Genomic DNA, 23,935 nt, shown 5'->3' with positions numbered 1-23,935 from the left:
TATCTCAATCAATCAACCAATAAACCTAGCAATCAATTCATTAGTTGATATCCAGCACGGGCAGAATCTTTCGTGCCTCTGAAATGCTGTTGGGAGTCCTGATGAAGCATCTGGCCCTGTCTTCCCTGATTTGGATTGTTACCTTATTCCTAATTACTGCATCTCACTAATAGCAAGTTCACAGCTCATTATCACATTGTTAGGCAATTAATTACCTTTCATCTGCAAGGTGGCCATGTATATCATTTAGTATACTTCAGCCAATTAGAAGCAAATTGTTAGAGGTTGAGGGAGTTTTGATCAGTGTTTGAACCTGCCTTTCATTAGAACGTGGAGAAGTACAGACTTTTTACACTGGTTCCTTATGTGCTGTAACAGGTTAGCGAATAATAAAACCACCTTCAACTCCAGCTACACTGGAACTGTTATCAATCTGACTAGCTTAAGAAATGGGGAAAACGATTGTGCAAGGGCAGAATACTTTGCCTATACATTTCCCTACATAGATGCCACCTGACCTGCTGAGTTCCTCCAGCATTTTGTCTGCATTGCTTGGGATTTTAATTCTGCAGCTCTGTTCACACAGTAGCCTGTATTTGACAGTTTGTACAAGGAGGTAGTGTATTGGATAACACTTCCTGAATCCATTTTGAGATGAAATTTGAGGCGGCTCTGTTTCCAACAATTAAAATCGCTCATCTTGTTTACACCATGCCCCATTTTTATTCCAATTTCTTTTTCTCCCCCATAGTAAAATGAATTCAGGTGTCAGTTCCTGCCGAGGAAGTTGAGAGAACAGTTTAGCTGGTGGCCCATTAACTCTTTTAACATTTGTCCATTATACACCATGGCTTATGACGTGAGCAATCGTGGCCTTTTGACCATAATTGTTCTTGCAAATTTTTCTACAGAAGTGGTTTGCATTTCCTTCTTCTGGGCAGTGTCTTTACAAGACGGATGACCCCAGCCATTATCAATACTCTTCAGAGATTGCTGGCTGATGTCAGTGGTCGCATAACCAGGACTTGTGATCTGCACCGGCTGCTCGTACGACCATCCACCATCTGCTCTCTTGGCTTCACGTGACCCTGACTGGAGGGCTAAGCGCTTGCTCAAGAGGGAAGGAGTGCCTTACACCTCCTTTGGTAGGGATGTATCTCCAGCCCTGTTGACAGCACATGCAAAAGCTGGTCTCACGGCTCCCCGCACTCTGTGGAAGCTCAGTGTGCAGAGGATTCACCAGAGTTTGACAGTGTCTCTTCCAGCAGGCTCACAGTAGGTCACATATTACAGCTGCTCTTCTCTGGGAATTCTAACTTCTGCAATGTGTTTCGATCAGTGACCCTGCTGAAGAAAACACAGGGTCAGCAAACAGCAGGAGGGGGTGTTCCGTCCCTTCCGTGGGGGGGAGAGGGTCACAGCAAGGAGCCGGAGCATCTGTCCTGCCGTTGGGAGCTTCCCATCAGAGATACAGATGAGTACCATCACTCAGAGGAGGAGGCTCAGTCACTAAGTATGTTCTAGTTAGATTTATACCTGGCCGGTGGGGAGGTGACATCCACACCAGGCTTCGAGGCCAGTGGTCCCGGTTCAAACCCCTCCAGCTCCCTGCACGCTTTTCCTTTCGTGCTGGGTCGAGCGCCAAGCTGGCAACTCGGCCTCGTAAAGAAAGGGACAAATGCTAAAGAAATGACAAGGTTGCCCTCCAACGTGCAACAAGAGACGGAGGGGTATTAAATAAAAACTGGAAGGGTTATAGAGACTAAGGAAAGGAAGGGATATGGAAGCAGGTGTTGGGACCAGGAAGGAGATGTCGCTGTGGGTGCTAGTTAAGGGGCATGGAAATTAAGGAAGAACGTGACACTGATTACAAAGATCCATCGCTGTCTAATTGAGGGGTTCTCAATGTTTTTTATACTGTGGACCAATACTATTAAGCAAGGGGGTCTGTGGATCCCAGGATGAGAACCCCTGGTCTAATTCAACGGTGAGAATCTGTGTGTGTATGAGTGGGTGGATTGGAGGGAGGGAAGGTTCTTTTTTTGTTCTGTTATTCTGTCGCCGTTGCTTCTGTTGTTCTGCCGAACATTCTGGGCATGCTACTTTGGAGCCGGAGCATTTGATGACATTTGCGGGCTGCCTCCTTCGGTTGTGGCGGTCGCTAATGCAAAAGGCGCTTCTCACCCTCTGTTGGAAATTCTCAGAAGCACGTTTTCCTGCGAACAGTTCTGCAAACAAACACGCAGACCTCAATCCTGCTTGGGAGCTGATGCAGGAAGAACTCCTGCCCACAACACACGAAGTTCACCACACAGCCAATCAGCGACAAGATTTCCTCCCCACATCGAGTTTCCGAAATGATGACCGACCCGCTGACCGGAAAGTATCGACGACGTCTCCGCGCGTGGTGACAAACCGTTTGCAAGTGAGTTGCCCAGATCGGAGAACAACTGAACCCAGCCACTTGTTGTTTCCATAAACGAATCGCAACCTGAGATCGAGGGGCTGCCTCCTGATTCTATTTCTTTTTCTGACCTGCTTCCTTGTGGAGAGAGCTGTAACTTCAGGGGAGCACACACAAAATGCAGGTCAAGCAGCATCTATGGAGAGGAATAATCAGTCGACGCTTTAGGCCAGGTGTTCCCAGCCTGGGGTGCACAGACCCTTCGGTCCATGGCATAAAGAAGGTTGAGAACTCCCGTTTCAGGCTGAGAACCTTCATCGGACCCTCATGTGTGTTGCTCTGGAGTTTCTGCAGAATCTCTTATGCCCTGACAGGATGGTGGCGTGCTCGGCTATCACCATGTAACCAGGTACAGTTCCTGCTCACAGACTGGGTAAGCGCCATCTAATACTTCATTTTTAAAGCAATTTTTAATTTAGCAATATCCTGACTTTTCTTTATAAGTTCACAGTAGGGTGCTAGTCTGACAGACAGCCTCCACCCAGAGCACTCCGAAAGGATGAATTTCCATTGCTACACAAGTGTCCAGTCATGACATTGACACAATGTAATTAATGGGTGAAAGATGTACGATTTTCTAACGTATCTAGATTCTGACCATGCAATGCACACAAGACTTTAAACATCAGATGCTGCCTTTTGTACTCAATTGCATTATTAAAAGTAAAATCATTATACACCTCTTGGGAACCGATTCTGAACATAATTCTCATGGTATAACCACCTTCCTAGAGAATATTTTAGGAATATCATTTGTCTGGACATAATTGACTCCCTTTCTTTTACACAGACATTACCAGACTCTTGAATATCCAGCTTTGATTTACTGTGTTTTCAAATTGTTACATACCCCGTAACTGGGTTGTCAAACCAGCAGAAATGGAACACTCATTGGAATCTGTAGCTACTAGAAACTAATAAAGTTTATTAGTAAATGAAGTAATACAGTACAGTAAATGCAAGGATATGAATGTAACAGGTTAGCAATAATATACACGTCTACACAGAAATATGGGAATCGGAATCAGCCAAGCTCTAGTTCAGTTTAGTGTAGTTCGAGGTAGTTGTTGTGGAGTCGTTGGGGGGGGGAGAGAAGAGAGGAGGAGGAAGGGGAAGGGGGAGAAGGAGGAGGAGGAGGTGGGAGGGAGAGGCAGAGATGTAAATAGATATATTTATTATATATTTATAATATATGAAAATTCAGGCAAACCTTCCATTGTCTTCTTATCCCATTGTGGTCACCGACTGTGAACCCCCCCCCCCCCCCTTCGTTCCAGATGCGACTGTTCTTCCGTGGTGAACCCGTCACCCAGCCAAGGGTGGAGACACAACAGGTTGTACTTTTACACCCTGTGAGCCTCTGGCCGATTCCCGCGAATCTGTCCTCCAAACTCCTACCCACTTGTGGGGGCACAACGCTCTCTCCAGGGTCTCGTGGCCTGTCTCCTTGTGGCTTAGCAAACCCGCTATTTTATCCCCCCCCCCTCCCGGATGGGGTATCACCATCAACCATCAAACATCAACACTTCCTGTTGTCTCAGCAGGAGTGTTAACGAGCAGTTCAGGTTCAAAGCAAATGTCTGTGGCTGTATCACTGCAGACGCTGAATATTCTCTCTCTCCCCCCCTCCTTTTTGGAAGGCTCTCTTTTATCTCTCTCTTATTAGCAGCATCCATTCTGCAGCTCTGCTTGGCTTCACACTTAACATTTAGTATCAGCCGTTTTTTTTGCTCTTGTATCATTATTTATCACACAGAGGGACACGAACAGAAGGAGTTACTGCACAAAAACTGATGGTGGTTTATCTTGAGAAATATCATAGCCACAATCAAAGAGCAAATTCCAGCGCCAGGCTAACTGCTCACTAACAGGAATGTCTGGATTAAAGTTCTGGCACTCAACGTCAGTAAGAAGAAAGCTGATTGTGGACTTTCAGGAAGGGCAAGACGGAGGTACACATGTCAATCTTCATAGAGGGATCATAAGTGGAGAGAGTGAGCAGCTTCAGGTTCCTGTGTGTCAAGATCTCTGAGGATCTAACCTGGTCCCAACATATTGATGTAGTTCTAAAGAAGGCAAGACAGCAGCTGAACTTCATTAGGAGTTTGAAGAGATTTGGCATGTCAACAAATACACTCAAAAACATCTACAGTTGTACTGTGGAAAGCATTCTGACAGGCTGTATCACTGTCTGGTACGGAGAGGCTACTGCACAAGACCAAAAGAAGCTGCAGAAAGTTTTAAATCTAGTCAGCTCCGTCTTGGGTACTAGCTTACAAAGTATCCAGGACATCTTTAGGAAGCAGTGTCTCAGAAAGGCAGCGTCCATTATTAAAGACCTCCAGTACCCAGGGCATGTCCTTTTCTCACTGTTACCATCAGGTACAGAAGCCTGAAGGCACACACTCAGCGATTCAAGAACAGCTTCTTCCCTCTGCCATCCGATTCCTAAATGGACACTACCTCACTTTTTAAAATATACAGTATTTCTGTTTTTGCACATTTTTAAATAATCTATTCAATATGCATAACTAATTTACTTTTTATTTATTATGTTTTATTTTATTTATTATTATTCTTTTATTTCTCTCTCTGCTAGATTATGAATTGCATTGAACTGCTGCTGCTAAGTTAACACATTTCAGGTCTCAATGGTGATAATAAACCTGCTTCTGAGTCTGAAGTACATTAATTATCAAAGTATGCACACATTATACAACCTTGAGATTCAACTCCCTGCAGGCAGGTACAAAACAATGAAACCCAAAAGGTTCTTTATTTTCTTTGCCAGCAGTAAGTACACACTGGGGTACACCAATTTCAGAGGAATTATCCTGGACCCAGCATGTAAAAGCAATTGCAAAACAAAAAGCACGGTAGTGCCCCTGCTTCATTAGGAGTCTGTGGAGATTTAGCATGACATCATAAACTTTGACAAACTTTGACGGGTAGTGGAGTGTGTATTGACTGACAGCATCACAGCCTAGTATGGAACACCAATGCCTTTGAACAGAAAATCCTACAAAAAGGTAGTGGATTCGGCCCAGTACATCATGGGTAAAGCCCTCCCAACCGTTGAGCACATCTAAGTGAAACACTGTCGTTAGGAGAGCAGTAACCATCATCGGAGATCCCCACCATGCAGGCCATGCTCCTTCTTCACTGCTATCATCACGTTGAAGGTACAAGAGCCCCAGGATTCAAACCACCAGGTCAAAGAACAGATACTACCCTCAACCATCAGGCTCTTGAACAAAAGGGGTTATCTACACTCACTTGCCCATCCATTGAGATGTTCCCACAACCAGCGATCTCATTCTAAGGGCTCTTTATCTTGTTATCTCATGTTTTTTTTGGTATTTATTGCTATTTATTTATATTTGCATTTGCAAAATTTGTTGTCTTCTGCACCCTGGTTGATCTTTCATTGATCCTGTTACAGCTACTGGATTTGCTGAGTTTGCCCACAGGGAAATAAATCTCAGGGTTGAATATGTACTTCAACTAAACCAGAAAGTTTAGCTCAGACTGCAGAATTTGTAACATCTCACTACATCGTCACTCATTCAGTCTTACGAATGGCCTGCAGCGCCTACTCAAAGAAACTAGGCACGGGGGCGGGCGTTAATCCTAGTTGACACATCTTCCATAGAATCCAATAATAATAATGTTCAAAGTTTAAATGTATTTGATCCTTTTTTAAGGAAATAGCAAAACAAAACAACCTTGAGGCGATAAAACAAATGAAACTAAAGCTAACAAAATTAAGTGAAGTTAAATGCAAACAATTAAATGGTCAATAAAGCATCACCCTGACCTACTCCCTAGTTCTACACTAACCAGACTGACTTGAAAAAGCATGACTATGTAATTAAAACTCTTCACTTCTACCACGTCCCCCCCCACCACCACCCACGTGACTAGCTGTCATGATAAACGCAAAACACAGGATACAATGCAGAAAGGAAACAGATGCATGGCTCCCATATGGCCTTAAAGTTCACTATTTTTGCTATCACATTTGTCAAGTAAATCAAAAGCACAGCCAACTCTGGGCAAACGTGTTGTATGTCCGCAGTGTTCACGGCAATATCAGACTGAAACACTCTAAACACACGAGCTTCTGCAGATCTGGAAATCCTGATGAAGGGTCTCGGCACCAGCTTCTTCTCTGAAAAATTCTACTTGTATGCATGCAAAAATTGTGGTCATACAATTAAATGTGGAGTAATTAAATTTTTAAAAAAAGATCTGAAAATCAAACCTAGTCATCATTTCAATATCAGCAAGGGGATCTGAAACTCACGGCCTGAAAGGCTGGTGGATGTGGAAATGACCACAATATTTAGAAACTCTCTGTATGAAGGCATGTTGATTCATAACCCATAGAGACTACAAAGCATAATCTGGTCAAAGGGATTGTTCTAAAATCTACTGGTGCCCAGCATGGACACTGTGGGGCAAACCACTGCTGACTGTAAAGAGTTTGTATGTCCTCCCCGTGGCCAGTGGGTTTCCTCCGGGTGCTCTGGTTTCCTCCCACAATCCAATGACATACTGGTAGGTTAGTAGGTCATCGTAAATTGTCCTGTGATTAGGCTAGGGTTAAATTGGGGGTCGCTGGGCAGCGTGGCTCGTAGGGCTGGAAAGGCCTATTCCGCGATATATCTCAATAAATAAATAATAAACAAGGTTGAGTCAAGAACAAAGCTTCAACACAGGAGATTCTGCAGATGCTGGAAATCCTGAGCAAAGCACACAAAATGCTGGAGGAGAATAAACAGTCAACGTTTCATGTCCTGGTACCTCGGCCTGAAACGTGGACCGTTTATTCCTCTCTATAGATGCTGCCTAACCAGCTGAGTTCCTCCAGCACTTTGTGTGTGTGTGTGTTGCTCGAGAACAAATGTTAAGTGATCCCAAGCAGGCTCCAGAGAATCACCAACAAGAGAAAATCTACAGACGCTGGAAATGCAAGGCATCACACACAAAATGCTGGAGGAACTCTGCAGGTCAGGCAGCATCTTTGGAAAAGAATAAACAGTCAACATTTCTGGCTGAGGCCATTCTTCAGGACTAAGAGGGAGGGGGAGAGATGCCTGAATTAAATGGTGGGGGAGGGGAAGAAGGCAAGCTCTAAGGTGATTGGTGAAGCCAGCTGGGGGAAAAGGTCAAGGGCAGGAGAGGAAAGAATCTGATTGGAGAGGAGAGTGGGCAATAGAAGAAGAGGGAAGGAGGAGGGGACCCAAAGGGAAGTAATAGGCAGGAGAGACGAAATGACAGAGTGGGAAATGGGGGGGTGGGGGGGAAGATTTTTGTTCACCAGAAGGAGAAATTGATATTCATACCATCAGGTACCCAGACAAGGTGCTGTTCCTCCACCTGGAGGGTGGCCTCATTTTGCCAAAAGAGGAAGCCATGGACTGATATGTCGGAATGGGAATGCGAAAGGGAACTAAAATGCGTGGCCGCCGCGAAGTCCCACTTCTGGCAGACGGCGTGGAGGTGCTCGATAAAGCGGTCCCCCAACTTACGACGGGTCTCACTACTGTAGAGGAGGTCACTTCGGGAGCACCCGAACAACAGACAACCCCAGTAGATCCAGAGGACGTTTTGGTCACATACTGTAAATCTAATTAAGTGCAAAGTGAAAGCTAGGTTCAAGAATCAGAATCATACAGAATGGAAAACAGCCCTTTGACCCTGCCAATCACAAAACATCCATTTACATTCTATTTTATTCTCCCCCCACATTCCCAACATCTCCACCCCCTCCCCCCCCCCGAAATCTACAGACTAGAGGCTATTAAAACTCAGCAAGTAAATGACCATCTTGCACATATTTGAGATGTGAGAAGGAAATGCAAAGAATGTGCAAATCCCACGGTTAACGCCAAAGAGTCAGGACTGAACTTGGCTTTCTGAAATTGCCTGAGGCACTGGTAAGTCTTCAGAAGAATGAATCGTTCATCTAAAAGCCCTTTAAAGGGACAAAGCAAAGAGTGGTGAACCCCAGCAATCAACGTCCCCATCATTAAAACACGTTTCTGGCTTATTGGCTCAATCAGCACGCAAACACATAGAACTAATACAATATTCTAAAGGACTTAGCAGGTCCAGCAGCATCTATGGAGAGGAATAAACATTGAGTCATAGAGCGTTACAGCACAGACACAGGTCCTTTGGCCCATCTAATCCATGCCAAACCATTAATCTGAAAAGTTCCATAGACTTGCACCTGGACCATAGCCCTCCATGCCCCTACCATCCAGGTAGCTATCCAAATTGCTCTCACATGTTGAAATCAAACCCACATCCACGTCTTGCACTGGCAAGTCATTCCACACTCTCACCACCCACTGAGTAAAGAAGTTCCACCTCATGCTCCCTTAACCCATAACCTCCAGCAATAGTCTCACCCTGCTTTCATTTACCCAATCTATACGCATCATAATTTTGTATACCTCTATGAAATCTCCCCTCAATCTTCTATGTTTTAGGGAACAGTGTCCTAATTTATTCAATTCTTCCCCTATATTTCAGGTCCTCAAGCCCCAGCAACACCCTTGTAACTTTTTTCTGCACTTTCAATCTTACTTACATCTTCCCTCCAGGTGGTTGGCCAAAACTGAATATAATGCTCCAGATTAGACCTCAACAATGTCTTATACAACTTCAACATAATATTCCATCTCCTGTACTCAAAGCCTTGATTTGTGAAGGCGAATGTGCCAAAAGCTTTCTTTACAACCCTATCCACGTTTGACACCACTTTCATGGAATAATGAATCTGTATTCCCGGATCCTTTTGTCCCAACACGCTCCTCATTGCCCTACCATTCTCTCTGCAAGATCCACCCTGGTCGATCCTTCCAAAGTAGAATACCTCTCACTTGTCTGAATTAAATTCCATCTACCATTTTTGCAGCTGGTCCATATCCCACTACAAGCTTTAAGAGTCGTCCACATGGCCCACACACCCCAAATCTTGGGGTCACATGCAAACTTGCTTATCCAGTTTACTGCATTATCATCCAAATCATTGACTTAGATGACAAAGAACAATGGACCCAGCACCAATCCCTGAGGCACACCACTAGTCACAGGCCTCCCGTCAGACTACCATCTAGTACCAATCTCTGGCTTCTCCTGTATGCCAATGTCTAATCAAATTTACTACCTCATCCTGAATGTCAAGTGACTAAACCTTCTTGACCAATATCCTATGCAGGACCTTGTTAAAGGCATTGCTAAAGTCCATGTAGACAATATCCACTGCCTTGTCTTCATCAACTTCCCTAGTAACTTACTCAAAACCTCTGTAAGATTGGTTAGACATGACCTACCATGCATGAAGCTACACTGACTATTACTAATCAGTCCATCTATCCAAATACTCATATATCCATTCCCTTGGAATACCTTCCGATACCTTTCCCACTACTGATGCCGGGATCACTGGCCTATAATTTCCTGACTTATTCTTAGAGCCTTTCTTAAACAATGGAACAGCATTAGCTACCCTGCAGTCTTCCAGAACTGCACCTGTCGCTAAGGATGACTTAAGTATCTTTGCTAGGGCCTCTGCAGTTTCTGCACTTGCCTCCCAGAGGGTCCAAGGGAATACTTTGTCACACCCTGGGGATTTATCCACTCTAATTTGCTTCAAGACAGCAAACGCCCCCTCCTCTGTTAACTGTAGAGTCCATAAACTTACTGCTGCTTTGCCTCATTTCTTTTGACTCTGTATCCATCTCCCAAGTAAATACAGATGCAAAAAAAATCCATCCAAGATCTCCATCATCTCTTTTGGCTCCACACATAGATTACCATTCTGATCATTCAAAAGATCAATTTTCTCCCTTGCTATCCTTTTGCTCGTTTAACATAGCTGTAGAAGCACTTAGAATTCTCCATCGCCTTGTCTGCCAGAGCAACTGCCCTCATGCTTCCTTTCAGCCCTCCCGATTACCTTCTTAAGTGTCTTCTTATATTCGTCAAGTATCTCATTTGTTCCGGCCTACCTATAACTTGCTGTGCACTTCCTTCTTTTTCTTAACCAGGGCCTCAATATGCTTTGAAAACCAAGGTTCCCTAAACCTGTTATCCTTGCTTTTTATTCTGACAGGAACATACAAACTCTACACTCACAAAATGTTTACTTTTGAAGGCCTCCCATTTACCTAGTACATCCTTGCCAGAAAGTAACCTGTCCCAATCCATGCTTGCTGACATCATCAAAAATAATTGCCTTTCTCCAATTTAGAATCTCAACCTGAGGACCAGACCTATCCTTTTCCATAATTGCTTGAAACTAACGACATAGTAATCACTAGAAGCAAAGTGTTCCTCTACACACACCTCTGTCACCTGCCTAACAGGAGATCTAGTATCACACTCCCTCCAGTTGGGTCTTCTATGTACTGACTACGGAAACTGTGCTGAACACATTTGACAAAGGATCTAGCATGATGAATAAACTGTTCTCCAGCTTCCAACCACGTACAGGTATCAATTATAACTGATGTTTCTATGACTAACTCTGCCATCGAAATGTCAGTTATAATTGATACCTGTACCCTGCTGGAAGCCCAAGAACAGTTTATACATGTGACAAACTCTTTCCCATCCAACCCTTATACAGTATGGGAGTCCCAGACAAAACTTAGAAAGATAAAATGATCAACTATTGCAACCTTATCGTTCTTGTCTACGATGTATCTACAATGTATCAAGTCACTCTACGATCTATGTACAAATTTGCTTCTCTAAACCCTGCTGACTACTGTGTGGTCTGTAATATAACCCCATTAACATGGGCAGACCTTTCTCCTTCCTCCGTTCTACTCAAAATTGCTCACTAGATGAGCTCTCTAAGTCCGTCCTGACATTCTCCCCGTAGTTTTGTGTTGTTTCATGTAGCACCATGGTCCTGAAGGAACATTGTTTCATTTTTACTGTGTACCATACCAGCAGCTTAAGGTTGAAATGACAATAAAAAGCGACTCAACTTGACTCGACTAGTAATGCCACCACTCCCCCTTTAATCCCTCTTGCTCTATTACATCTAAAACAAAAGAATCCCAGAACAATGAGCTGCCAGTCCTGCCCCTCCTACAACCAGGTCTCACTAATGGCTACAATATCATAATTCCACATGCTGATTTACGCACCAAGCTCGTTTGCCTTTCCTACAATACATTTTGCGTTGAAATTTACGCAGTTCAGAACATTAGTCGCCCCATGCTCACTCTTTCAATTCTTGACTTTATATGTAGGTTTAACATCTTTCTCCACAACCACTCCAGTATCTGTTCAGCATTAGCAAACCTTCCCACTAGGGCATTAGTTCTCAATTAACTTCAGTACAAACCAGTCTCTCTGTACAAGTGCCAGAGAGCCCAATGATCCAGAAATCTGCAGCTCTCCCTCCTGAACCATCTCCTTAGCCATGTGTTGAACTGTATGATCTCCTTTCTTCTGGCCTCACCAGCACGTGGCATGGGGTGCAGTCCTAAGATCACAACCGCAGAGGTCTTGAACTTCAATTTAGTACCTAACTTCCTAACTCGTCACCCCTCCTACCCATGTCATTGGTAACGCTATGAACCATCACCTCTGGCTGCTCACCCTCGCACTTAAGAATGGGGTTACCATCTTGTACTGGGTGGCGGGCTGGAGATATGCTCCTACCAGAGGTGACTGCTAGCCTGTGGGTCACCCCTGGGCAAGGTGTAGCACCTGAAGCCATGGGAGCAGGTGGTGGATGGTCATATGAACAGTCGGTGCATATCACAAGTCCAGGTTATGCAACCACTGATGCCAGGCAGGCAATCTCTGAAGAGCATTGATAATGGCTGGGGTCACCCATCTTATAAAGACACTGCTCAGAAGGCAATGGCAAACCACTTCTGTAGAAAAATTTGCCAAGAACAATCACGGTCATGAGACAATTACTGCCCACGTCATACGTCATGGCACGTAATGATGATGCTGTTCCCAGCTGTGTCAGCCACATTTATATAATTATCCATAAATACCGTGTGTCTATTGGAACAGCCAGAATCACTGACTTGTATGGCATAAAATTTGTTTGAATTATTTGAAAATATGCTACCTCAAGGATGACAACATGCAACGAACTTGTCAAGGGATTTCCAAAGGTTTTGCACTAATTCGTTTAGATAATTGGCATCAAGCACTAACGTGGAGCTGGGTGACATAATGTTCTATTACCCTCCCTCCTCCAGAATTCCAAGACAAGACCGCGCAGTTTACAATGAAACCCCAGTTGTATGAAGCTAAACTTCAAATCTGAAAGTAAAATTGCCAAATATGAACAAATGCATTGTTTCAAACTGCTGAATAAAAGCTTTTAATACCTAATCGCTGATCACATGATCCGATAAATCTTCCAGCATGACTGAAATAATCTACTTGTTGAAGGACAGCGTGAGGATCCAATCTTGGTACATATGGAGCCAAAAGCTAGAATAGATTTTTTATCCACAGTAATAGGAAAGAATGTTCCTTAAGGTTGTTATAGCCGGGGGTGGTAATCAGGGTAAACTCCCACTACCCATTAAATGCTCCCAATGGCGTGCACCTCAAGTAGCCTCTGACAACCAAGTCCAGCTCCTGGCCTTCATGTGTGGCTTAGCTACTAAGCCTGGTGGAACCCTTTCTACTGACAGGAGAAGGGGAAAAAGGCAGATTCCTGGCACCTTAAAACCAGTCGCTTCAGGCAGTTGGGGCTCGCCAACCGTGATTGGCAGCTGTTTTAGGAGAAGGAAAGCTGATCTCAAACCCCTGCTGCCTTGCGGCTATACCCACGTATGGGGAAGGCTTCGGGAGTAAATCCTGTGGAAAAAATCCAGAGCTGGAGTCCAGCTTTCAACTCAATTCCTGCGACACTGCGAGTGCCAAACTATCGGTCTCCGCCGTTCCTTTGGGTTAATTAGCTTTGGGAAGCGGGGAGCTTGCTACATTGGCAAAAGCTTGCCCTCCGCATCGTACTGCCCTGGCTTTGCGTACCTCGACAGCTAGAACACATCCGCCATGGTTGACCCCAGCCAACCGAGGCCTCAGAATGGGTAAAATACAATACGACAGGGGGAAGAAAAACAGGAACAAGGCAGAAATTCCATTATTTCTAGTCTTAATCAAGTTATCAATAAACAAAACGTGAATTAGGATTCTGCTGGAGAAACTGGTAGCATTCCCATGTCAAAGTCAAGTTTATTTAATCACAAGAGAAACGATAAGGCTCAAGTCATTTTCTCTCCAAATAAATTACTCTCAAACCTACTGGCATCATAGTATAGTCAATATAACTATTCTGTGCCCTTTCAAGTTGTAAGGTATGATTTCAATGCCTGCTCAGTGCAGTAATGCTTAGAATCTGCAGCACTGTGCGAGGAGCTTGTTTAGACATTCACAGCTGGTACTTCACATGGACTGAGCAAATTTAATTCTGTCACTCAACATGGAGGAACTTTATTAATAGATTAATCACCACCCGCAGGAATTTACAATGGACGTTCCATGCATATTTGTTGGGATTATGCAATAAGGGTGCCCTAAAGGCACAAGACACTTTGACAGAGGGTCAGCAACTTTACATTCCTCAGTGTTATCGTTTCAGAGGACCTGTCCTGTGTCCAGCAAGCAAGTCCCATTACGAAACAAGCTCAGCAGTACTTCTACTTCCTTAAAAGTTTGCGAAGATTCAGTGTGTCAACTAAAACTCTGACAAGCCGCTATAGGTGTGCTATAGGCGGATTTTGAGTGGTTGCATCAAGTCCTGGTATGGAAATGCCAATGCCCTTGAATGGAAAGGCCTATAAAAATAGTAGTGAAATACAACCCAGTCCATCACTGAGCATCATTGGAAAGCAGCATCCATCATCAGAGACCCCCCACCACCCAGGTAACACTCTGTTCTGACTGCTGCCATCAGGAGATACAGGAGCCTCAGGGTCCCACAACAGCAGGTTCAGGAACAGTTATGATCCCTCAACCACCAGGCTCTTGAACAGAGGCGATAACTAGTCCAACTCGAACTGTTCCCACAACCCATGTACCCCCTTTCAAAGACTCCTCATCTCATGTTCTCAATATTTAATGCTTATTTATTACTACTGCATGGCTGAAGATGGTAACATACGTACTTTGATAATAAATTTGCTTTGAACTTTTGACATTTGTTCTTTAAACATACAGAAAGTTATAGAAAATAAGTTTTACATTTAAGATTCAGGTATCAAATGCTACTAGTACTTTTTTCTCTTGTAACTAATGCTGACAAGAAGGTATCCGAGGTAAAAACAAATATGGTAATTGAATTCATTCAGACAACAAGCTGGAAACTATCCTCTTCCGTTCTCCAATAACAATGAAAACATTTTTAAGCACAGCACATTTAACAGGTCTCCAAAGCCGCAGGTTCACTGATCCACTCTCGTTTTCATTAATAATCTCATTAGCAGAAGCCGTAAGTGTCATTAGGTATTTTAGGGATGGCTCTGCAGGATTACATTCTGCCATAAACTGCTGTGACAATCTGACTACCCAGTTGGAGCAGGACGGCAGACGGGCCATCACTTTTGGGGGAAAAAAAATGAATTGACAATGTAAAAAAATCTCCAAGGCTTACCATCATAACTCTGCCAAGCTGACAGCAAATTCTGCCATTTGCATTGGCAAATGAAGTTTGTGTCAGCAACCAGGTGCTCTTGTGAAGAGTGTTTAAGATTTAACTGATACAAAAATTACCACCGCGTTTTTATTCTTCTCTTGTAGTGGGGGGGGGGGGGGGGTCCAAACTTTTAATGCATTGGACCCCTACCATTAACCGAGGGGGTCCCCTGGTTGGGAACCCCTGTATCAATTACTCCTATTGTAACTTCATCAAAATGAAATGAGGTAAACTCCTCTTCTACAATGTAACCAATAAACAGTCTCCTCAGGCCTGGAAATTTTAATGCGAGTTTACCATTCCACAATAAAACTACTGTAGTTTTTTTCCTGCTTTTAATACAGCAGTTTTTCAACTTCTGTTTTAGTCACAGACGTACAGGGGGAAATCACACTGGAAACGAGGAGAGTACCGCAGCCCACACAAGGGTTCTCCCAGACCGGTGGGAAACGCTGACCAGACAACACAAAGCAAATTAAACCACCTCATCTACAATATATACCAATGATACACCGCCACATGCACTAGGCTAAACAGCGACAGTTTAGCTATAATCCTAAAGGCAGTCTAACCCTGAAAGGATCGGACCACACACTCCAATGTGTGACAGAGCACTACATATATTGTAAGACCACGTAGTGGTCCAGCCCTTGGATACCAACACCGTTTCAGAGAATTGTGCCATTGTCACATTACAGAATCAACAGTGGATATCAACTTTGCAATGTGGCGGGAGCTGGTATTAAACTTGGAATAAATAGCCGGTGCGTTTGGGGAGGGGGTGTTGTGACCTCGCTCAGCTACTCGCCAAAGGCATACATACAGTACTTGAGATTTCTTTCCGGTTCTGCGATAAAGTACGGGTGCGGGTGCCGGCTGCATGTGCGCCTGGTGGGGTGAGCATGTCAGCCGGCCCGAAGAGGGGAGGAGTCTAAATGCCTCAGGGAGACGCCTTTAAGAACTGCTTCATCTAAAAACGTGTATTTATAGGAGAAAATGGACATGATGAAATGACGATACGGTGCGGAACGGGTTCAGGGCCACAGGGTTGCAGAAGACTTGTAATTGAGAAAGTGGCAGAAGGCTAAACTGACAGTTTCCTGGTTTGTTACACGCGTTGACACGTTAGCTGTAACCGCGAGAGAAAACTGGCGTAGGTTTCTCCACATCCTTCCCGAGTCGCTCTCTGCCTCTCTCCAGTCGCTCTTCGCGTTGCGGTCTCCCAACTGTCTCAGAAAGTTTCACGGTGCCACGGGGGGAAGATTCGGGCGAGCTCCGGCCCCGGCTGCGTGCCAGGGAGGGAGGGACGATGGAACCAGCTCTTTGCAACAAAGATCTCACGCAACAGGTCCGCAACCCGGCAACACAGAGCAATCTGGCGGCAGTCAAACACCCCCCCACACCAGCACGGAATTGTAAATAAACCTACTTTTGTGTTTGCTGCTTCCCCAGCTTTGCTTCGCGATGCTGGGGCTCCTTATGATCGCTCGACCTGCCGATTTCAAAGCGTCCATATTATTAATCACCTCCACGCACACGCACAAAAAAAACAATAGCCCGAATGGAGACTTGCTGGGAGTACTCCGACCGCGCCTTCTCTTCTTTCTGTCCCCCTCGCGTAAACTTTCTCAACCCTCTGCAGAGTTCAGGGGAGGTAACATTTATGTAAAGTACGTGACGCCGCCCGCCCTGACATTACGTCCTTACCAAAGTCCTTATCTATTTAATGGGGCGGAAATTCAAAACAATAGGGAAGCTCACTGTGGCATCTGAAGGGCGGAGGCAAATCCTCGGTGACTTCTGCACCGAAGGGGCATCGGGGCAGTTAGAACGGCTGCTCCTAGCAAACTCCACAATGTTAGGCAAATCTTGAATTTGATTTCTTGTTTTTATTCGCGAAGAGGATTGATGATGACAGGGCGGTAGACGGACCGATATCGTTAAGCAAGGGGTCCACGGACCCCGGGTAGGGAACTCCTGAGACGGTCGGCGGGTCCAGGGCAGGATGGCCAATTGGATGCACAGTTGGCGGTGGAGATTGGAAACCCGGGGCGTGCTTCAGGGATCAGTGCAGGGTCCTCCGTTCCTGCAATCTATAATTTAAAAAAAAAGAGAGCTTGCCTTTATCACGTACGCATCGAAACACACACAGAGTCGCGTCAATTGGCGCCTGCAGTCTGAGGACGAGCTGGGGGCAGCCCGCAATTGTCGCAACAACTTTATTCCAAAATAAAATTATATACAATAACCATTCAAAGACTTTCAATTCTTTACAGTTGGTACCATTACTGTCTTTACATTTTCAAAGTTCTGTTTTGCCACCCACGTGGCACTTTATTCTTTCATATTTACATTCAGGGGGTAGACCCCCAACCCCTAACCCCTCAACTCCCACGGGAGAAGGACCCCAGACTGTGGTCCTTCCCCACCGGGCCCTTGCGGTGGCGGCACCGAGTTTGAGTGCGTCCCTCAGCACGGACTCCTGCAGCCGAGAATGTGCCAGTCGGCAGCATTCCCCCACGGACATCTCCATGTGCTGGTAGACCATCAAGCTTCGGGCCGACTTTGACCGAGTTGATGATGCACCGGATGTTGGTCTCCGTGTGTGTCCCCCGGGGACAGCCCGTAGATCAGAGAGTCCTCTGGCACGCAGCTGCTGCGGATGAGCCTCGACACTGCCCCTTCCATCCTCCTCCGCGAACCCACTGTGTGCAAAGAGGTGGGTCACCGACCTCCCGTGGGCAGAGCGGTGTGGAGGCGACGTTCGGGGCGTACAGGAGGGATCGGACTGGGAGGGCCCCTCTCACCGCCAGCCGGGCCACAACACTTCCCTCATCAACGTAGCGTACCCACAACTCAATGACACTAACTGCGCGTCTTTGGAGTGTGTGAGGAAATGGAAACCAGAGGCAACCCACAAGGTGGGTTGGGGGGGCGGGAATGCCTTCCAGAGAGCGACGGGAGTTGAACCCCAGTCGGATTGCCCTGGTGCTGTAAAGCGTTTGCTCTAACCGCTAATGATTTGGACAAGAACGTCGGCGGCTTGGTATACAAATTTGCGGATTGTAGATGTGCTGGAGGGCGGGAATGGTTGTTTAAGGCTACAGCGGGATGTCGATCAGCTGGAAAAGTGGAGACGGGAAAAGCAGGGAGAATTTTAAGTCAGAGGAGTGCAGGGTGATGCATTTTGGAAAGTTCAAACGGGGCTGGACATACACGAGAATGGAAGGGTGTTGGGGTGTGTTTAGAACAGGGAGAACCCAGAGGACCAATAAATAGTTTCCTAAAGATGGCAACACAGGTGTTGAAGCAGGGATATGGCCTGCTTGCCTACATTGGCCAAGGCTCTGACTTCATGCCACTGTTGTACAAAATGTTTGGCTGAGACCAGACATGCTCCTGGCCCCAGAGGCAACACAACAAATCATCCCGCTGGAGCTGACAGTGCCCTGGGCGGAGCGGCTGCAGGAGGCCCACGAGGTACCAGGACCTGGTCAGTGACGGTTGGAGACTGCGATAGCCAAGGGCATGCCCATTGGAATGGGCTGCTGGGTCTTCACTGGACTGTCTCTTCACGGAGCCCTCAGCGCACTGGACATCTCTGGTACGAGGAAGCAGAGAGACATTGGCAACATGACCGAGGCAGCAGAGAAAGCCTCAAGATGGCTCTGGATGAGGAGAGCAAGTCCACGGGGGTCTGCAGCACCTGCTACCCGACCACTAGACGTGGCTTGATCAACGCTGGCTGGGTCACCTGGGTGAGGTGTCTGATGTTGAAAGACACAAAACACCCGATGACCCCAGGTTACACCACTGATGCTTGTTCAGAGCATCGTGAGATGTATTCTTCCAGCTCTGGTCAACCCTTGGAAAGAGAGGGTGCAGAAACAACGCACAATGATGTTGCCTGGACTGGAGGGCTTGAGTTACAAAAGGTCAGTTTTCCCCGAACAAAGGGAGCTGAGTGATAGCCAGTGTCTGTTCCACATGGTAAGACCATAAGATCTAGGAGCAGATGTAGGCCATTCAGCCCATCGACTCTGCTCTGCCATTCAATCATGGGCTGATCCAATTCTTCCAGTCATCCCTAGCCCCCCCGGCCTTCACCCCATACCCTTTTGATGCCCTGGCTAATCAAGAACCCATCTATCTCTGCCTTAAATGCACCCAATGACTTGGCCTACACAGCCGCTCGTGGCAACAAATTCCACAGATTTACCACCCTCCGACTAAAGTCACTTCTCTGCATCTCTGTTCGAATTGGACGCTCTTCAATCCTGAAGCCGTGCCAAGGGGGTAAAAGTGGTTAAGACTGGGGAACATGGATTTAAGATGAGAATCAGAATCACAATCAGATTTAATATCACGGACATGTTGTGAAGTTTCTTGTTGTGCAACAGCAGTAAATATATATGTATATATATATATTATACACACAGTACTGTGCAAAACTCTTAGGCACATAATCAGCATATAGTTAGTGTGCCTAAGACTTTTGCACAGTACTATATATTTAAGAAGTTAAATTAGTAGTGCAAAAAAAAAACAAAGCAGTGAGGTAGTATTTGTGGGTTTAATGTCCATTCCGAAATCAGATGGCAGAGGGGAAGAAACTATTTCTGAATCGATGAGTGTGCCTTCAAGCTTGAGGTGGAAGGTTTAAAGGAAATCTGAGGAATATTTTTTTTTACAAAAAGAGTAGTTAATATCTGAAATGAGATGTCAGAACAGGTGATGGAGACAGGATCAGTAATAACATTTATGAGTCTCCTAGACAAATATTTAATTGAACAAGGCATAGAGGTTTCTGAGATAATGGTGGTAAGTGGGATTATTAAGCATGGTTTTGCATGGTCAATGGGCTGAAGGGCCTTCTGTGCTGTACGACTCTGATAAAGTTGATGGGGGAGTTACGTGAATACAAGGCAGGGTAACAATGGGAATTAAACCTCCACTGACAGATGCACTCTCTTTTTCCTTTTCATACCCTCACTGGAGCTCTTTACAGCCAATGAAGAACTTCTTAAAAGTAGAAGCGCTGTTGTATTGTTTGAAGAGTGGCAGTCGAGTTATGGACAGCAAACTCCCACAAGCGGTAATGTAGTAATGATCCATTGGCCTATTTTAGCGGAACTGATTGTGGGATAACTATTGGCCACAACACACTTCATAGTTTTCAATAATTCAGGTGTATAAGATAATGAGAGGCATTGATCGCGTTGATAGCCAGCGGTCTTTTAAGAGACTCTTAGATAGGTACATGGAGCTTAGGAAAGTAAAGGGCCATGCAGTAGGGAAATTCTAGGCAGCTTCCAGGGTAGGTTACATGGTCAGCACAATATTGTGGGCTGAAGGGCCTGTAATGTGCTGTAGATTTCTATGATTCTGTGTTCTATGTTCAAAGGTTGAAAGTACATTTATTATCAGTACATATCCTTGAGATTTGCCTTCTCCACAGACAGCCAAGAAACAAAGAAAACTATGTATGGAACCCATTCAAAGAAGAAATTTATCACCTCCCCACCAGAAGCAAGGAAATCAAATCATGCAAACAGGAACATCAACCTCCTTGCGTAAAAACACTTCTCTTTCGGTGAGTAACTCCTTGGGATAGTTTCCAATAAACCCGAGAGGCAGATGTAGTTTGTCTAATGCATCTCAACCAGAAGCAATTAATTTATTTATTTATTCAGCAATACAGCACAATAATAGGGCTTCAAGCACATAAGCCCTCACCTCCCAATTACTCCCTTGTGACCAGCTAATTTACTAACATGTGTCTTTGGACCGTGGGGGGAAACCAGGGCACCCGGAGGAAATCCACACGGCCACGGAGAGAGTATACAATCTTCTTACAGACAGCAGTGGAATTAGACCCAGGACATTGGCACTGTAAAGCAGTACCCTAACTGCTACGCCAAATCAGCTTAGTAGAAATTGATTATATATAGATATTATAGGGGTGGAGTTTCAAGATGGCGACGTAAGCATCTGCCTTTTAGGCGCTCTTTATTTTTTTAACTATAATCACCCTTTAATTAGACCTTTTCGAACTTAATCATATGAGTTGCTACCTTTGATTGACCCTTTTTTCCTAAAATAATAGTTGATCTAATCTTGTCAAACCTAAAATGGCTACAAGTAAGAAATCGGCTAAGGATCCTTTATCCATCGACGCAATTGTTGGTCTTTTGGACACTAAACTGGATGTTAAATTTGCGGTTATGGAAAGTAAATTGGACAATAAACTGGATGCTAAATTTGCGGCTCTGGAAGGCAGACTAGAAGGTAAATTGGACAGTAAACTGTTAAGTTTGGAAAGGAGGATTACTTCGAAAATATCCGATCTTGAAGGAGTTGTTAAATCGCTTGAAACTAAGTTTCAGTCGCAGGCGTTAGAGGTTCAACAGCATGGAAATAAGATCACGACTCTTGAACAATCAATTTGTGAAAAAGCACGTACAATTGAAGTGTTAGAGAAGAAGATAGAGTCGACTGCTAAAACTTTAGATCAGTACAAGTTTAAAATTACTGATCTTGAAAATCGTTCTCGCAGACAGAATTTGCGCATCATCGGAATTCCCGAAAAAGTTGAGTCCGGTGATTTAACTGAATTTTTCTCTAAATTACTGTGGGAAATTTTCGGTGGTGAAGGTTTGAAAAATGAACCTGTTATTGACCGCGCTCATAGAGTTGCGAGGCTTTCGTCTGTGTCTGATAAACCACGAGCGGTGATTGTTCGCCTTCATTATCCTCGTGAGAAAGAGCTTCTAATTCGGTTAGCTCGTAAAAAAGGTATGATCTCCTACAGAAATTATTCATTTCGAATAGTTGAAGACTATTCGTATGAAGTTATGAAAGCCAGGATCGCTTTTAAACCAGTGATGGCAGAGATTCATTCGTTTGGTTTTAAACAAGCTTTAATGTATCCAGCAAAGCTTAGAATGGTGCTGCCCGACAACAGTCTACACTTTTTTATCACTCCTGAAGAAGCGAAGAAATTTGTTGAAGAACATCGATCCTCTAGTGCAACTTGAACTATGAGTTACATTGAAGATTTTTTTTTGGAGAGAGGATGTTATTTCATTTTAAGTTTTAACCCTGGAAGTTGGGTTATAACTTCTTATTTTGAACTATGGGTCTGGGTCTTTTTTTTTACTATTATTATTGCTTATAGATGCTGTTTTAATCTTTATAATATCCTTTTTTTATATACGTTTGTATTTTGTAATAATGAATTATTTTTTTTCAAAATGTCGTTTCTTCTTCCCATAAGTCTTTACTTTTTATAAGCGTTTATTTGCTTGCCTGTATTTAGAAATGGAACAAAGGTTTTGAATTCTTTTTCTTTAGTTTTTTTTTAAATATGTTGTAGTGTCTATTAAATCTTTTTTTTTATTATAAAAATATTCTATTTTGATAACTTTTTTTTACTATATTTTCTCATTAGATTGCTGAATTTATATTCATATTTTGTAATATGGCTTTCTCAAAATGTCGTTTCTTCTTCCCATAAGTCTTGGCTTGTGAAACGTCATCTTTGTATCTGAATATGGAATTTCTTTTTTAAAGGTGTATCACATTTTTAAACTTTAATGTGTATTTTTTTATTAATGATCTTTCTGGTTTTACTATTTTAGTTTTTTTTTGATTTGTCTGATATGGGTGTGTATGTGTATGTGTATGTATATGTATATATATATGTAGGTATATATATATATATATATATTTTTTTTTTTGCAACTCTATATTTTAATTGGGGTGTTATATAGTTTTTTCTTAAAAAATTTTCTTATGGAGCTGCCATCTTGAAATGGGGGTAATATTAGTATTAGTTTATGCGCCTGCCGCTTGGCTTTCTTTCAAAGGGTGGGGGGAGGGGGGAGGGATCTTTTTTCATGCTTTTGCTTTTTATTTTTTTGCTTTTAGTTTATGGGCTGACTTTAAATTGTTAATATTGTTGAGGTGTCAGGATCTCCGGTTGCTCCTGAATCAATTTTCCTTCTTCCTAAATTGTGGGTTATGTGTCTTTTTAACCTTTTATGATACACACAATTAATATTGGTATGATGGATAAATCTATTAACTTTATCTCGTGGAATACTAATGGTTTAAATCATCCGATTAAACGTAAAAAAATATTTAAAGTATTCCATAGATTGAACGCTAATATTATTTTTGCACAGGAGACCCACATTAGGAGGGAGGATAATCAACGTTTTTTTAGGTTCTGGAAAGGTCAACAATTTCACTCAAATTGTACCGCTAAAATTAGGGGTGTGTCTATTTTTATAGACGCCTCAATTTCGTTTACACATTATGAAATTATTTCTGATCCACAGGGTAGATTTTTGTTGATAACTGGTTCACTTTTTAATCGGAAAGTTGTTTTAGTTAATATTTATGCTCCAAACTTTGATTGTCCTGAATTTTTTAAACGTTTATTTACTTCTCTTCCTAATTTGAATGAATATATGTTGATTATGGGTGGAGACTTTAATTGTTGTTTGAATCCTTCGATGGATAGATCTAAACCTATTCGAACTCTTCCGAATAGATCAGCTTTACTTATTAATTCTTTTATGGTTGATTCTGGAATTACTGAAATATGGCGGTTTTTGAACCCTAAAGGTAAAGAATTTTCATTTTTTTCACATGTATATCATAGTTATTCTAGAATTGATTACTTTCTTATTGATCATCGTTTATTAACAGATGTTATTGATTGTAAATACGATTCTATTGCTATTTCGGATCATGTGCCTTTGAAGTTA

At 43.7% G+C, this 23,935-nt stretch overlaps 1 protein-coding gene across 1 annotated transcript in view; it reads right to left on the bottom strand.

Annotated features, from left to right (window-relative positions):
* ldlrap1b (low density lipoprotein receptor adaptor protein 1b) overlaps positions 1–16,805 on the bottom strand; it is a 77,041-nt gene extending 60,236 nt beyond the window's left edge. The window contains exon 1 of the mRNA XM_059954552.1: positions 16,591–16,805. Coding sequence (XP_059810535.1) covers positions 16,591–16,675 — 85 coding nt within the window. The 5' untranslated portion in view covers positions 16,676–16,805. The remainder of the gene's footprint in view (positions 1–16,590) is intronic.
* Positions 16,806–23,935: the final 7,130 nt, after the last annotated feature.

This window comes from Hypanus sabinus, chromosome 30 (genome assembly GCF_030144855.1).
Source record: "Hypanus sabinus isolate sHypSab1 chromosome 30, sHypSab1.hap1, whole genome shotgun sequence".
Taxonomy (NCBI): domain Eukaryota; kingdom Metazoa; phylum Chordata; class Chondrichthyes; order Myliobatiformes; family Dasyatidae; genus Hypanus; species Hypanus sabinus.
The sequence above is the reverse complement of the archived record's forward strand: the minus strand, read 5'-3'. Positions and strand labels throughout refer to the sequence as shown.